Consider the following 17,238-nt stretch of genomic DNA (forward strand, 5'->3'; position numbering starts at 1 on the left):
CCATACTACCATCCAATGTTACAAATAAAGTGCATAAACAGGAAAGCTTTTGATGGTATGACCATCCAAAGCAATAAAATGTTAGTGCATATGCAATATTATTATTAAATAACTGGTGATACATAAAACATTGCTGATACAAGTGCTGATATGAATATTGAACTGCTGGAATCACAGCCAAAGTGTAATGTCCCTTCCAAGGAGTAGTCGCAAGTGACCACTTAGCCTTTTTTATTTCATAGGCTAAAGTTAGGTAGTAAGGGAATCAATTAAATTAATTTAAGAGTCCCACCCCTGTTTGCCACTAAATTTTTGCACTTTCCCTTCTTCTATATTACTGAGGAATTATGTCAAACAGTTGGCATACATTCAAGCACTGTAATTCACAGTTCCCTGGCTTGATTTTGTTTTTAAATTTGTTTGATGGGGTTTATTTGCAATGTTTCCACAATGATAATAAATACTTATATCCAGTTTCAGCTAGAGTCTAGTAACTGTAAATGATTAAGTAATCAGCACAGCTATATCTGAGATTACAAATCTGATTAACCAACCCAAGCTATTTAGTTTCATCAAGGAAATACATGGAAATCAGAAAATAACATACCCATTAGTGCAGTCATTAAATACTTTTAATAATCATAATCATTACTTCATAACCCTGTGTGCAATCCATGCTTAGACCAGCATTGGTTCAGCAACAATTCTCAGAAAATAGCTTTAAGAAGTGACTAATGACCCTTCAATCACTGCGCAAGCACCCCCAGGTCTGATCTCCAGCAAAGAGGAACGTGGCTGTTATATATTTGGATGGCCAGTAATGGGGTTTCAGCTCCAGCAATCAATTACGGCCCTGTCAAGCTGTACGGCCTCCACCAGCGGTATCTCCAGCAACAATGGAAGATGTCCTCTAAAACCTCCCCATAATATTGGCAAACTTCAATTAAAATCAACACGAGCCCACTGACCAAGATGGCTAAGCTAAGGTAAAGCCTCCAGCACTGAAGTACGGCCCAGCTGGTATAGTATGGCCAGCAATGTGTATGAACAGCTAACACTTATCTAGTAAACCTCTCTGGTCACTCCCACAAATCTGATAAAATATTCCAATTGCAACTTAAACTGAAATATGGAAAGCTTGTGCACAATAATGTTACCTGAATGCAAGCACTGACTGAATCTCCAGACTTACAACAACAGTACCTTCATTTTCCAGAATATGAAACACATGTGAGATACCTGAATGATATCTCCTACAGACAATGGGTTTCCATCCATTGCCTCCAAGCTCACGGGTTTCCGTCCTCAAACCTGCTGAAAGCCAAAGCTCCCAAATTCTCCAAGAGAAAATAGTAAACCAAGAAGAACCAACATCAGATGCAGGAGGAATAATTGGAATTGGATCTAGAACAGGTTCAACAGGTGGAAGATCAACATCATCTGGAGAAAATTCAGGTTGAGCATCATCAAATTTAGATTCTGCATCGTCCCTCCCATTAGTGAACCTAATGGAAGATGGACACCCAAATCAGTAGCCTTCAAAGGTTGATCCTTAGAATTTTGCACAGACGAGGATAGCTGAAAAGGTCCTTGTTCTTCATCAAAGACAACACCGTGAGTGAAGATGAGACAATCAATGTCTACATCAATCAACCGGTAAGCCTTGTGGTTGTCACTATACCTTGTGAACATAAGTTTCTGACTCTTGCAATCCAACTTGGAGAACTTGGCATTTGGAATCCAAACATATGCTAAAGAGCCAAAGACTTTCAGATGACTGATCCTAGGTTTGCGACCAGTCTAGGCTTCCTCAGGAGTCTTCCCCTTAAACAACTTGTGTGGGAGACCAATTAAGGAGATAGACTGTGGTGTAAACTGCTTCTGCCGAAAATTTCTTGGGAACACTCTTTTCTGTTCCAACATTGACCAGGTCATCTTGGTGATTATGTGGTTGCGCTGCTCAACAACACCATTCTATTGAGGGGTGTATGGTGTGGTTAACTGCCGTTTGATGCCATGAGTATCACAAAAGTTGGAGAAAGTAGTAGAACAAAACTCCCCCCCATTATCGGACCTGAGAGTGACTATGGGATAGCTAGACCCTTTCTCTACTAAGCCCTTAAACTTCTGAAATACAGTATACACATCTGATCTGTCTAAGAAAGTACACCCACATTTTACGACTGAAATCATGTACAAAAAGCAAGAAGTACTTGGAACTAGTAACATGGATTATTCATTCGTCCACATACATTAGCGTGAACCAACTGTAGTATCTTGGAGGCTCGCCATGAGTCACCATCCTTGAATGGTGTCCTGTGCCGCTTCCCAACTTGATAAGCTCCACAAACTCGCTGATTTCGAGTTTGAATCTTAGGTAAGCCATGAACTAAATTTTCCTGAACAAGCTAAGCAAGATAATGAATGTTCAGGTGGCTGTATTGGTTGATGTCAAAGATTGTTGATAGAAGATGATTTAGCTGCAAAAGCATGCTCCAGAGAATCACTTGTATCCACAAGTCTGTATAGACCATGATTCTCAATGCCAACAGCCATGGTAGTGCGATTCGCATGATCAACAATCGAACACTTTTGTGAACTGAATACCACATCAAGTTGAGGAGAGTGCCGCATAATTTGGCTCACGGAGAGAAGGTTTAGTACTATACCTGGAATCTAGTATACATTGAGGAAAATGAGATTCCTCCCACCAGACTGAATTTGAATGTTACCCTTCTCGACAACAATATACTCTTCATCTCCTCCAAAAATGATTGAATCAGTGAAAGGTGAGGAGTCTGTGAACCAATCATGCCGATGAGTGAAGTGTCGAGATTCACTGGAGTCTATGTACAAAGCAGAAGACTTCACATGATCAGTAGGTCTTTTTGCCATGAAAGCATAAAATGCAGATTCTTTTTGCTCTGAGTGCTCTGCGACATTGGCCTTAGGCTAAGAGCCTCCCTACTTCCACCGTTCAAATGCCAAACAATTCCGACAGTCCTTATCGAGTGACCATATTTGTGGCAGTAATTACATTGAACTTTCTTCTTCTTTGAGCTATCTTGAGACTGACTGGGGCCTTTTTGTTGAGAGGACTAAGATTTTTCTTTATCCTTGTGAAAGGATTTGGCTACGAAGGCTTATTCTGTAGAGGATGAAGTGGCACTGCTACCAAACTGTTGTTTCCAACGATCCTGCTGCAGAAGTTTGGTTCACAACTTTGGAAACTTTAAGTCAACATTAGTTGAAGTAATGTTGAGAGTTTCTATAAAGTGCTCATAGGATTTAGGTAGACATTTTAGGGTGATGACTACCATATCCTCTTCTTGCATTTTCCGACCAATTGCTTCCACTGATCTCGAATGTCCTTAATCTTCATCAGATGCTCTTGTAAGGACATATGCTCATCCATCATGATAGAAAATAGCTGGTTCTTCAAAAAGAATGCACAACTCTTGTTTGATGTCTCATGAAGATCCTTCAAAACAGTCCAGATCTCTGCAGCTATCTTGCCGAATGGCACTTGAGGTAGCCGATCATTAGTAACTGAAAGTTTGATAAGCATGACTGCTTCCCAGTTGCACTCGTCAAACTTATCCCAATCTTGTCCAACTACGATAGTACGAGACTCTTAACCCAAAATGAGACCATCTAGGTGATGATATTCAAAGATCGTCATCATCCGCTACCAATAAATCGTTGACTGTCTTCCAATATTATGTTGGTCAAAGATTGAATCATCTCAACATTATCGGTGATTACTATGATGAAGAGTGTGATGTCTTGGTGTAGCAATTAAAGAAGACTAATTGTTAATTCAGATTGAGTCTATATGCAGCGGTTGGAATTCATTAAGGAATGGCGCAGTTAAGCATAATAAGAAGATGTGATTAAGTCAATACTCATTATGCTAAGTAAGGAAGGCATCAATAATGAAAGGTCATAGGACATGACCCTTGGTAATGTAATTTATCATCCTAAGCACATTCTATAAAAGGATACTCAATTCTATTTCAGAAGGGATCATCATAGAAGTTTATATCTTAATTTATAACCCTATCACCCTCCAGTGGTATCAAATTTATTATCTGCTTATGTCATCTGAAAATCAGACATAGCAGCCAATGCAAGAAAGACAGTAATTGCACGTATTGACAGATCATTTAGAGACGCCAACTTTATTATAAGTTGCAGATCAAAGCCAGCAATATCTTGCTCAAGGATATATATTTTTTTTGCATGAATATATCGATATTTATATCAGGCACAACAGTGTAATAGCCTCATCCTAAGGGATAAGTAAATTATATTCAAAGCATATCCATAATTGTATAGTCAGATATTGCTATTAATTTTTTATACATTTGTATATTATATCAGAAATCACAGTGGATTGAATAAACAAAACATCCATTAATTGATCTCATTGTCATAGATTGATTACTAAGAGGACTAAGTTAAGGTAATTGTCTCATAAGGGCTAATAGTCCTAAAATGGGACATTACGTCTATTCACCATCATAATAGTCATATCGTATATGTGGGATTCATTTGAGGCTTTACCCAATGACTCATCCACGTTATGAAGCCCACGGGAGATCATACAAGGTGCCTTGAGCCTATCCATCAAGTCTGGGGGCACGGAATTACATCCATCATTTGGCCTCCCAACTCAACTTGAATGGACTAACCGGCTACTTGCTTTCCTTATATGCCCACATATCCCCTCCATAACCGGATGGCAGATTGGATGAAGCTTTAGAGGAATCATTATATCTATTCTATAGACAGAATTATAACAAGAACAGCAATATAGGAACAGATATAACTGTAGCAACATAATATTCTTCAATAATGACTCAGCCAAGACATAATGCATTATATTTCATACCACACTATTTAGATAGATATCTAGGCTGGTTGTTAATATCTGAATCTGAAGTTGGTACTCTTTTAATGCCCCTCCTTTATTGCAAGGTGTTGTTGCTTTATACTTTTCCATCGGGTGTCAAGAGTTGTCTTTGCTTACGGTGGTGGTGGTCTTTGGGAAGAGATGTTTCCTTTAACCAACTGTATGTCTAAACCGCTTCTTCAATATGTTGTTAATTATTTTAACGAATCCTTACCCATGCCTTAGAGGAGATTGCACCAAATCAAGGAAGAGAATTGATCTCTTAACTAGTTCCGATGACTTCGGGTTGGCTATCTTCTTGACTATCGGAGATAATTGATGTAATGAAATGGTTAAGTCTTACAGGTGTAAGACCATTTCATTCTCCAGTTTTCTGTTTCTCCGCTGTTAGGTCGGGACCATTACAGTAACTGCAGAAGCATCCTAGGTTTTATAACTCCTAATGACTCTACTCCAAAGTGTAATGCTAAATGTGGAATAGCCTACTCATGTGGGACCCATCTCGTCATACAATATTCCCACTCAATCCTAGTGCCTAGAATTGGGAAAAAGCATATAATGATCCAAAAGTCAACTGTAATGGCCACTGTTAATCAAGATTTTGAGAGAATCGAAATTACAATTTAATTTCAATTGCACCCTAGGTGTCCAAGGACACTTTCCAAAAGTGTTGGAGATACATGAATAATACATAGGATTGCAAGATAAATGGCACCTTAATTCTGACAAAATAGACAATGCATTCACTGTTCACCATTTCCCACATAGAGGCCTAAGTATAGTTGCCATTCAAGTATATTGTCAAATCTTTACATGCCCTCTGATTGCATATCAAGCGTTATTGTCGTTGAATGAACATGAGAATCTGGAGCCTAATGTGCAAACTGTGAAAGATCGATTCCAACAGCATTTATAGATACAAGTTTAAAATGTATGATGGAAAAATTTGTCATAAAAATTGCTTGGCTTTCATATGTTCAAAAGAAGTTAATGCATTAACAAAATCCTATCATGGACATTTATGAGAAGAAAGTTTACAGAGCTTAACTACAATGAACTGGTCCTAAAAGTTTGTTTTTAAAAGAATTTTTTTTTTTTTTTTTTTTCTAGGGTTTTCCCTGGATATGCCCAAGGTTTGTAGCTTGTACACAGGATTGTGTTCGTCCCAGTTATGTATGAGATGTACCCAGGTTGAACCCACTGTCTTGTGTACATACCCTGGGTGTATGCAATAGACTGGACTTGAGACTTGTACCCGGTCTGGTTTCATATGGATATGTCCCTAGAAATGGGCAAACCCAGTAACATAGCTATTCAATTTAGGTGTTTGAGTCTATATTTATTTGTGATGAGTAAACATCTCCTTACTGTGATCTCGTTGGTTGCAGATGCCATATACAGATCATTTGTGTTTGGTTTTCTGTTTTGTTTGTTTGTTTTAACTTTTGTGGATGCATGTTTTGATATTTCTATGGTGCAAGCGGGAGTCTGTTTCCCTGCACTTATTTTTTATGAGATTGGCAGAATTATTTTATGACACAAAGATAAGGTTGCTGTTAAGAGAGTATCACTGGCAGTCTAAGAAGGCATTGACACATAATCAACTGAACTTATTTTCTCATTCTTCCTTCCAGTACAAGAAAATTTTTGGGCTCATCTCTGCGGCAAAAGATGAAGGAGCTACTGTACTTTGTGGAGGCAAGCATCCGGAAGTAAGTTTGTTGAATGCCATATTCTCTCTACTGTTACTGTGTATCTAACATGGGCTGACTCCCTGTGATTCAATATGGCAGCACTTGAAGAAAGGGTATTATATTGAACCGACAGTTTTAAGTGTGAATCCATCAATGCGAATTTGGAAGGAGGAGGTTTTTGGACCAGTGTTATGTTTCACCACTTTTAAAACTGAAGATGAAGCCATAGATCTTGCAAATGATACAGAGTATGTTTTCCTATTGTACTATATTTTATTTTTGCAATTTTCTTTTATACACTCCATAAATCTCTGCAAATTGTATTCTGAAATAAAATTTGAGAAGAAGTTAGTGAAGTGAAGCAGATAACATGTAAGTTAAAATCATGTTTGCTGGATGCAAAGTAGCTGCAGACTCAGAACATGGAATAATATGAATTGCCTTTTTGTGCTGATTCCTTTCTTCTCAGGTATGGCTTAGGTGGTGCTGTTCTCTCCAAGGATGCTGACCTGTGCCAGCGTGTTACAGAGGTAAACTAGTAATACTTAAGAGTGTCCTTTGCAGGATGCGACTGTAATTTAACTTGATGCATGCCTATTGAAATTATGTCATTTATGTGTAATTGTGATAAGGTGAAACCGACTGCAAGTGAATTTGTGTTTATTTGTTCCAGAAAAATACAGAAGTTGTAAGCATTGAGAAGATTGGAATGCAATAATGAAGCTAATGCAATGGAAGTTCCTATATTTAAAAAAAAAGTAGCAATGATCTATATGTTCTTTAATGTATCCTAAATTTAGTTTGATCTGCATAGATGAGGTTTGATCAAAACAGATTTAACTTGACCTTCAAAATATCATGTTTCCTTGTTCAGATTTAATCTATAGAGAAACAATGACCAACATATTCCAACTTTTGGAGAGCAGCCTAAGATTAAAAAAAAATAAAGCAGCCTAAGATAAGAAAATTGAATACAGATTCAATTTGATCTAAGAAAAAATAATGATATCATTATTGACCACTGAGTTTTATCGTTTAAGATTCTCACCTCTTTCTTTCAAAAAAATGGTATGTGATTCACCCAATGGACAGTGAAAATTTCCATCGGCTGTGTGGAAAGATCACTACAAACAATACGATTTCCCTTGGGTTGAAAGGGGTTGCTCACTTATACAATAAAATAAATAAAACTGTGTAACTCTTACAATACAGAAAACAAAACATGCACTGCAATTTTTTTTGTGCCTTTGAAGAAGACATAGGCTGAAGCAAACTCTAAACACCTCATCCGAAGATTTTCCGGAAACACAAAAAAATGCACAAATTTCTGGATAGAGTGAAGAGAACTGGAGTTGGTGCACACAAACAAACCACCGATTTCTGAAATAAACACAAATTTATGAGCTTTCATAGATTAAAGAAGGAGAATAGCTGAGAGCATTTACCTTCTCATAATCAATCAACCCAGTCAATTTATCAATTATTTTTCTATAACCTCTAAAATCTTAAACAAAGCTAAACAATGAATAGGAAGGTGTGTACACAGTTTGAATAACAAGATTGTGTCTATGTTAACACAGTCATTACTCACACTGATTTGCACACTTTGAACAATTGACAAGAGTTGAATTTTAGTAAAGCATATAAATAAAATACTTATTTTTAAAAAGCTATTAAAACAAGTTCATTAGAAAAATAGATTCTTCTCAAAAGGTCCCCTTACAATGTGCATAGCACTTATTAATGAAGTTTTTGAAAAGCAACTAAGAAACTTGCACAACACTTCAAGTTCTAAAGCTAAATCTGCTTTCCTAATTTTAATCCTTCTATTCTCACTTTTGCTTTTTCAAATAGTTGAGATTTTGTTTTCCTTTTCCACCTATTTTAGCTAAGTAACATTTGTGCACGATTCACAAATAAGATATCTTTTTACACTTTTGTAATCATCATTCCAAAAAGAACTAAATAAATATAATCATGTGCAAAAGCTAATAATAAACACTTTTATAGTTTATTAATTTGGAAAAGAATTAAATAAATCTAACCATTTGCAAAGGATAATAATAACTGACATTCGCACGTTCATAACATATTATTCTAAAATTGAATAATGTGCAATGACTAATAATGGCATAAGAGAACCCTTTTATGTCTTTAGGTGCATAATTAGGCTTCCCTATTCAATTTTGACCAACTTGAAGTGATGATTTGATTGCTTAGGTCACTTGATGATGTGTGAGTATTCTCTATGAAACAAAATTTCAGTTCAATAACTTATCCATTGGGCAATGGAGTTAATGAGTGCCATATATTATGAAGTCCAAACACTATAAAACCATGTATGAACAATATTTGATATCAGATCTATTTTTGGATGCCACTAAGCATTCAGTTTTTGAAAAAGTAGATACCAAGTTTAAAATTAACTTCTGATTGTCTCGATTGAAAAGGTCATTCCCATAGGGGGACAACAACCACTGTGACATTGTTATCATATTTCTTATGAACGTCTTGGAGTTCTAAAAATACATTTTTTCATTTCCTCTCTCCTGATTTACTTGGCATTAAATGCTAGTATTAATTGTGGTGAAATTTCTGATGAGATTAACTAGTGCCATGTTAGCACTATACAGTATCAATAAAATAAAGAATCTAGTTCTGAAATATTTCTTAAGTTACCAGTTCCGGTTCAGGTTTGATGGTTTGGTTTGCGGGTTCAGTTGAATTTTTTTGGGGTTTGAGTTCGTCAATACAATAACATATAAAAATAAAAAATATATACATATTTGGAGTAGTAATTAAATTCAAAATATACCACCATATTAATAGTAAAATAATGTAGTAAAATACACCACCATATTAATAGTCAAATATTAGTAAAATTGAATGTCATGATATGTATTCTCAATCTAATCTCTGATACTGGAGTTGTCCCTGGGAGGCTAGCCACTAGAATCCCTCGGAGGTTGGAATCGGGTTTGGGTTTGGCCCTGTGTTCACCTTGGGTTTGAACCCAGCGCCCGAGCCGAATGCTAGGTGAACCCGAGCCGGACACTGGGCAAACCTGAGCCAAACCCAGGTGATCCTGAGTGTTTCCGACGCCATGGGTGTCCAAAAAAGGGCACCACAAGTAAAAAAAAAAACATTTAAAAATTAAAACTGCCTTCCAACCTTAATTTTGCCCTACCTTTCCTTCTTTTTGTCATTTCACCTCATTTTTTCAACACAGCTCATTCTCACCATTTTTTTTTTCCTAGCTGGTTTTGAAGGTTGTCAATCTAGATTCAACAGCGACTCTCTCTCTCTCTCTCTCTCTCTCTCTCTCTCTCTTTATATATATAAAGGTGGGTGCTGCCAGGCCGAACTCACAGTCGAGGAGACGGAGTGAACCCAGGCAACTATATTTTCTCTGCAGGGGTGGGTGGGGGCTTATATATATGTATGTATGTATTAAAAAATAATAATGTCAAGTATCAACAATCAGCCATCATTGATCATTGATCAAATATCATGTGGGTCATCAAAAATATCATCATCACCATCCATATTAGATGATTATCTTCTTGTAGGTCAGTTGACTTGGGTTTATTTGACATGACTATCATTTGTGATTATGAGCTCCACATACTGTAGTCTCAATAGACTATGAATGACATTTCATAGATAAAAACTTGATGACTATCATATCCATGGCTATTCATAGAACACTGTGATGCATAGGATACTCTTCATAGAACACTATGATATCTCTTTTGATACCACTATCATTTGAAGTTTACTATCACTCTCATGATGGCTAACCTGTAGACTGTCTTAGTTTAGTTCTGTACCACAAGGTCTTTACGTATATTAAGACTGCTTCTTTTCTATCAAATTACAATTTCAGGTTCAAGCAATAACTAGTTGAATCTATGCCTTGTGGAGCCGATGATGCTGAATTCAGTCTATGATGTGCAATACAGTAAAGTAGTCACTTTCTGTGTTTTTGTAACACTCTAATGGCATCTTGGCCTTGTACATCCTCTTGTATGCATAGCTAAGAAGTGAGATGATAAAAATGAAATTTAACTAGCTAAAAAAGAAGTCAAAAATTGAAAAGTAAAATAACCATCACTCATGTTTATGATCTCCTTTGCATTCATTCTTAAATTTTCCTCCTAAAAGACCTAGTTAGAAATATCCATGCCAACTGTCTTATTTACATAATCTAATGATTTTCACTTCTCACTAACAAATATTCTTTTGAGAAAACCCATTGCCTTGAGCATGAATTGTAAAGTTATGAAAATATTGGCATTTTGAGTGGCACTTGGTTGTACAAGCCCCTTTCTTGCTGTGATTGAAGCATGGCTATAAATATATTTCCATATGTTACTCCCTGGAAAAGAGGTTTAATGAAATTTAATTTATGGAGATCTTCTAGCATTAAAGTGAGGCAATGCATTTCACAATGGGTACCAAAAATAGCTAACTCTCCATAAGTAGCTTTACCAAAGTTATTATTTTTCAATGTTGACCATGACTAATTGGAGAATATTTTCAATGGCCAATATAACAACAATCTTTTCCATTACACCGTATGAATATTTTGACTTTGTTAATGTTTGCTGAAACATGAGTAGACTTAAGGAAAACGATACACACCGTGGAAGCAACTAGGAAATTTAGAAGGGTTTGGTTTCCATCATTTGTCCAGCCATTATACGGTAATGTGCAACCCTTCTGTCTTTTATAGCATGTTGTTGATCAAACAATGCACCCACATTCTCTAATTTGGTAGTCAAAGACTCAACATTGAACCTCTAATTACATCCATAGTATAGGATTTGTGACTTTGCGTAATAGTCAAGGTATCAACCAATGTTGATTGATAAAGGAGACAAAAAAATAAAAACCATGATTAATAACTAAAATTCAAGTAGATGATTTTAAAACCAGTGTGATTTTTAAAGTACTTGCTTCACCACATTGACGGTACATTGGAAATTGTACCAAAAATATGGAATTGCATACATTGCAGTCTCATGCATGTCCTTTTCCAACCAGTAATCTTGAGTGAAGGTTGAGGATTGGGTCCAAAAGGAAGTAGTTGCACCCTTGTTTGTGTGTGCATGCATGCATTTGGGTGGGGTGGGGTGGGTTGGGTGTACAAGGGCTACGTGTGGGTGTGTATGTGCATGAACTCAAGTGGGGGTGTGTCCACTCACTCCTTAAACTAGTAGGGAAAAAATTGATCCCTCAAAGAGCATGGAGGAGAGGAAAATGGTGCTCCCATTTCTTTTTACTTCCTCTTATTTTGAATCTTTTTTACTTCAAATCTCTTTAAAAGAGATTTTGTGGAGCACCATCATGACTGAGAATACATACAAGTACTTAAGACCATGATATACAAATTCACTGAATACTTGGTGAGTCGAGTACTCGTTAGATTTTTGGGTAGCTCAAAATTCCCAAGAAAAACTTGACATCCTTGTTGGCCAAGTTTTTGGTGACTCATAGTCTGCAAACCTAGCAAGTACTTGTTGAAACTCGGTGAGTTTGTGCAAAAACTTGCTGGACAAAGAATAAGTAACCTTATGCAGCAAAAGTGTAACAACATAAACATTGAAAAAAAACAACTTTCTGGCATTTGTCTATTCTTGTGTGAATTGGAGTGAAAATACACAGCTTTTTGCATTTTTGAAAATTATGACAATGGTGTGCATTGTGAAGGTTTGTGCTGTTTCGAACATCTTCAATTGGCCTTCATGGCAATGCTCCACCTCTTGATCCCACCCTGTACACCCTACTAGGGGCATTGCTCCCAAACCATTGCTAAACTAATTTGATACGCTTTGTAGTTGTATTTTGCATAAATATTATTGTTTTTCTTTTTAAAATTTTTAGAATTTTTTAAGTTTCTGAGTTTTGCTGGGTTAAAGAAGAATTGAAAATGAAAGCAAAATAAGTTCAAAAATTAGAAGATGGATGAATATTTTAAAAGACACATACATATATGCAGTCATCTGAGAATGAATTTTTTTACGTATATATTTAAGAATAATTTATCAAAGACAAACTAATGAAAGAAACAGTTCAAAAAACAGAAGAAAAAGTGAAAAGAATACCTATACTTGGAATTTCTTGGTAGAATGAGTCAAGATGGGAATGGGCTACAAAACAGTTGAACTTAGTCATGAATCAAAGCTCTAAATCTCTCAAACTGCTAGAATAAGCAACAAGCATTTTTGTTTCCAATGCTTATCACTGGTTGAGTCACAGTTTCAACCACTGAAACAACAGTTACAAATTAATGTTCAGAATTCCACAAAGCCGAGCTAATGCTGGAAGAAATTATTCAGTGACAGTCAGGGTTTACAGCTGCAGAAAGGGGGTCTTCTGTTCGCTCCCACCAGAGAAATGAATTAAAGAGGGTCTTCTACTATTCCATTATATAAGGGCTTTTAAGAGTTGTAATTTTAAATGATAGTAAGTTTTTTATTTTAATAGTATTATTTATTTTTAATGTTTTTGTTTAAAACACATGGACAGACTAATTGAGTCTCGAGTGAGTTCTGCTAAAAAAGAAGAATTGCAAAGGCTCTAATTCGCTATTTGATTCATGAATTCTGCGTAGTTCAGCCATCAACATTTGTTGCTGGAAGCACAGCTTGGGACTCTGTGAGTTTGACAGAGACTTGCCGAGTCTTGATACCATGTCTTGTTCTTTCCTATGTTACATTAGGCACATATACAGGCTGATTATAGGGCAAGGGAACCAACGTTCACGTTTAATATTTGATAAGATTACTGCAGAGATGCCCCTAGAATAGAGCACACGAATGTCTCATGATATCTTCATAGTGCTTAGAATGTATTCGCATGGAGACAACTACCGAGATAGTACAAGCTTTTCATACTTTTGTTTCTCAATGTTCATATTTATTTTTATCTACAAAGGTATATTTTACATAGCTGAACTTAGGCTGCAAAATTATGTAAGTTTGGCTTTAATTATATGTTTCGTACCTGATTCCAAGTTAGTAACTTGAATTATTAATACTGTATATAAAAAAAATTCAGCCCTACAAAAAAATTCTGCCATGCCAGCATACTGTACCTACACACCTGTACCCATACACGATTCTGATTCAGCAACTTAAGTTCTTTTCATGAATCAGTGAAATATCAACTTCATTAGCTGCATCAGGAATCGGACATACAATGTGTCGTACCATTATAGCACTCTTATTCTCCAGCTTGCAAAGCTCTATTTGTAGGAGTGTCACTGATTCTTAGCATCAGGCTTAAGTGGATGCTAAAGGCAATGGTTGACCATAAAGGCTGCTAAAAAATGAGGAGCATATCTCATATGAAGATAGCTATGGTGATTAAGATTTAAGTTGACATAGTTGAGATGTAAAATTTCCATAATCCATAATGTTAGATAAAAAATTTCTGGATTCAATTATGTGAGATTTTTTTTCATCAACATTACAGATTGCACTCAATGATCTATCATCAGGATGAGCAATCTCTCTTTTCTCTTCTCTTGCTTGCTCATATTGATAATGGATCATGGAATGTGATTTGAAATGTTGAAGGAAAAAGCTCACATAGTCTAATCCAGAAATATTGTGTCTAATAGTTGAGATGATTAATCAAGACCTGAGTTTTTCTTCTCTACTGTGAATAACTTTCAAGAGGAGTATCCATGGTTCACATTTCAATTTGGATCTAGAAATAAAATGGTATATGTGTTATTGATGGACCAAAATTATGTGATTCACCTGTGTTTTAGACCTTTATTGGAAGTCAAATGAACTTAAGTCCTCTTTGCTATGTTTGAGAACCTGCTTTTTATGCATTTCCTCTTTTCTTGCAGTCTTTGCAGGCAGGCATCATATGGGTTAATTGCTCACAACCATGCTTTTGTCAAGCACCTTGGGGAGGGAACAAACGCAGTGGCTTTGGTAGAGAACTTGGAGAATGGTTTGTATATGCAATGCCTGATTATATTTCATTATACTGTCAACTTCCCTTTGATTGTTATATTTCATTATAATACTGGATGTTAAAATGAATATTTTGGTTCAGATGATTCGATTACATATCATGTTGAATTTTGTGTTGCAGGGGACTTGAAAACTACATGATTGTGAAACAAGTGACAGAATATGTTTCGAATGATCCTTGGGGATGGTATCCATCACCTTCGAGGCTGTGAATTATTAACTTTTGAAAAGTGTATTGAATAAGAACCATTATAATGCCCATTTACATATCTGATGATAAAAATAAAGAATGTAGAAAAAGCTTCTAGTATTTGGAAGGTTATAGATAAACTGTCTTCGCTCTCAGCAAACCCCTTATTTGACATGCTAGAAAAGAAGTTTGTGATATAAGTCTAGTGATATTGAACCCAAGTAATGATGGAAACTTTAATTTTGGAATACAATTAAATGATTAATCATATTATATGTTTTACTTCTACCTCAAGATTTGTTCCACAAATAATGTACTGCTTGTCTGACAGAATATTAGTTTTTGCACTCGCTGAAGCAACATTGAACAATAATTATTATTTACTATAGATCTAAACATATCTCCTTATCTAAATAGGATAATTTACTTATGTCAAGGCGATTGATGTTAACCCAAAAATTTGGGTCGGAACCTGCTTGACTAGGTTTCTTTGAGTGCTGAAAAGGGGTAAGGAGATGGAGTTCATCATGTTTTAATGTGTTATGTTGCAAAAAGGGTTGTGATGATGCCCGAGGAGCACTTAGGATGGTGTGGGACCTATTTGGAAGTCTTAGGATAAGTTGCAGATTTCAGAATGACTTGGAAAACTCATTTTACTGAATTTATTGATTTATTCAAGCACTGAATTTGACATGTGCAATTGCCCTTATGTAGGGTTTTGCCAAAGCATAGTTAGAATGTGGAATATGATGGTTTTTTGTCATTTGGTTTTCCAATTTGTCATTTAATCTTCCATTTTTTGAGGATAGGAGGTTAGAGGAATGTCATATATTGTTTGCACACAGTGTGTGAGGTTGGCTCTTTGTATGGTGGTTTAGTTCATTTCTTGACTGTACTGAGTGTAGCAGTAGGTTTTTTCATGGTGAAAGTACGTTGCAGGTATTCTAGGAGCTTCATAATTGTTGTTATAGCTTATTGAAGCATTGCGACACTATAAATCTGTAATCAACCTTATCATAGTGGACCAAGGAGTGATTTGCTCTTTAGAGCTGGAGCTTTTCATTTCATATTGGGTTTTGTCCAAGATTATTTGGCGTGTTTACATGTTTTGTTTCTCATATGTTCTATCAATATGTTGAGAATGAGATGTTATATGTTGCTTCATAGACGTTATGTTGAGGGTTGTTGATGTCATTTCATTCAGTATCCATTTCTAATTGTAGTGTGAGGAACATATTCCCTGTTTACAGATAAAGTGGTATTATAGCAGTTGTATCTTTTGGAAAAATTGTTTTACAAGGTTTTCAAGTATGTGGCATCCACAAGATCGAGTGGAGATGTGAGTTTGCTACCTTTTGAGCTTGAGATTGGAACAAGACTGTGGTTGAGAATAAGAATAGCACGGGAAGACAATGGAGAAATGAAGTTTAGGAAACTTGAAGGGGATGTTGCATGAATTCTTAGCATAGAGGAGGTGGTGGATGGATTGGAAAGCATGACACTTGTCCTAATCTCCAAGCAAAGAATTTTGCAAGAAAACATGGAGGAAAGGGGATTGGAAAGGAGGAGAGTCCTGTAAAGGGTGGTTTCTCAAGATTGAAGTGAATACTCAGCCCTATGTTTCTTAAGATTGAAGTGAATTTTCAGCCCTATGTTGGAGAGATTGGTGCAGAGAAGCTTGATCAATGGGTGTCCTAGATGGAGGTATATTTAAGTCTTCATCAATTACCCCCTCATCAACAGATCTCCTTAGCAAGGTTGAAACTCTCTAAGAATGTTCTTATATGGTTTAAGAGTTATGTGCGCTTGGAAGTTTGGAAAGTGTCACCAGTGTTGAAGTGTGAGGATTATAAAGGGCTGTTACCTAAGCAATTTTACCTCATTGGCCATGAAGAAGAATGCGTGATGCAATGGCATTACTTGAGGCAAAGGGAAGAAAAAATTGTGCAAGTGTACACCAGCAACTTTGGGAAGAGGGCAGTCTATATGGGAAAGGATATGTTGAACTATGAGGTTCTCGTAAAATATAGTCGAGGACTGTTTGGATGCTTGAAATGTCCTCATGACTAGGCTTTTAAACAGAGATGACGCATTTACCCAAGCACACCACCTCAAGTTAGATATGAAGGGGTATTATTCTGACTAAAACAAGCAAAGGTGATAATAAAAATGAGGATGGTGGTGAAGTGAAAAACAAGATAATGTTACTGTTAGTGTAAATCAGAAGAGCAGAGGTAAAGGAAAATATTGTTGCTCACATTGTGATAATGATGGGCACTCAGAAGAGGTGTTGGAAATTGCAACCTGAAGCGGTGCCTTCAAATGAGGAGGACAAGCAAGCCAGATTACAAGGAGACTTATAGAGATTGAGTGTACTTCGACTGTGAATAAGCATTTTGTGTCCTATGTACAATAAGAAGGCTTCAAGAGTTGGGTGACAGCTCA

General features: G+C 36.3%; 1 protein-coding gene across 1 annotated transcript in view; it reads left to right on the forward strand.

Moving 5' to 3' along the window:
* Positions 1-15,081, forward strand: part of LOC131065597 (aminoaldehyde dehydrogenase 2, peroxisomal) — a 133,094-nt gene extending 118,013 nt beyond the window's left edge. The window contains exons 11-15 of the mRNA XM_058000159.2: positions 6,550-6,627; positions 6,709-6,857; positions 7,079-7,139; positions 14,474-14,580; positions 14,725-15,081. Of these exons, the coding sequence (XP_057856142.1) occupies positions 6,550-6,627; positions 6,709-6,857; positions 7,079-7,139; positions 14,474-14,580; positions 14,725-14,815 (486 nt within the window). The 3' untranslated portion in view covers positions 14,816-15,081. The remainder of the gene's footprint in view (positions 1-6,549; positions 6,628-6,708; positions 6,858-7,078; positions 7,140-14,473; positions 14,581-14,724) is intronic.
* Positions 15,082-17,238: the final 2,157 nt, after the last annotated feature.

The sequence above is a fragment of the Cryptomeria japonica genome, chromosome 7, assembly GCF_030272615.1.
Source record: "Cryptomeria japonica chromosome 7, Sugi_1.0, whole genome shotgun sequence".
NCBI classification, from domain to species: Eukaryota; Viridiplantae; Streptophyta; class Pinopsida; order Cupressales; family Cupressaceae; genus Cryptomeria; species Cryptomeria japonica.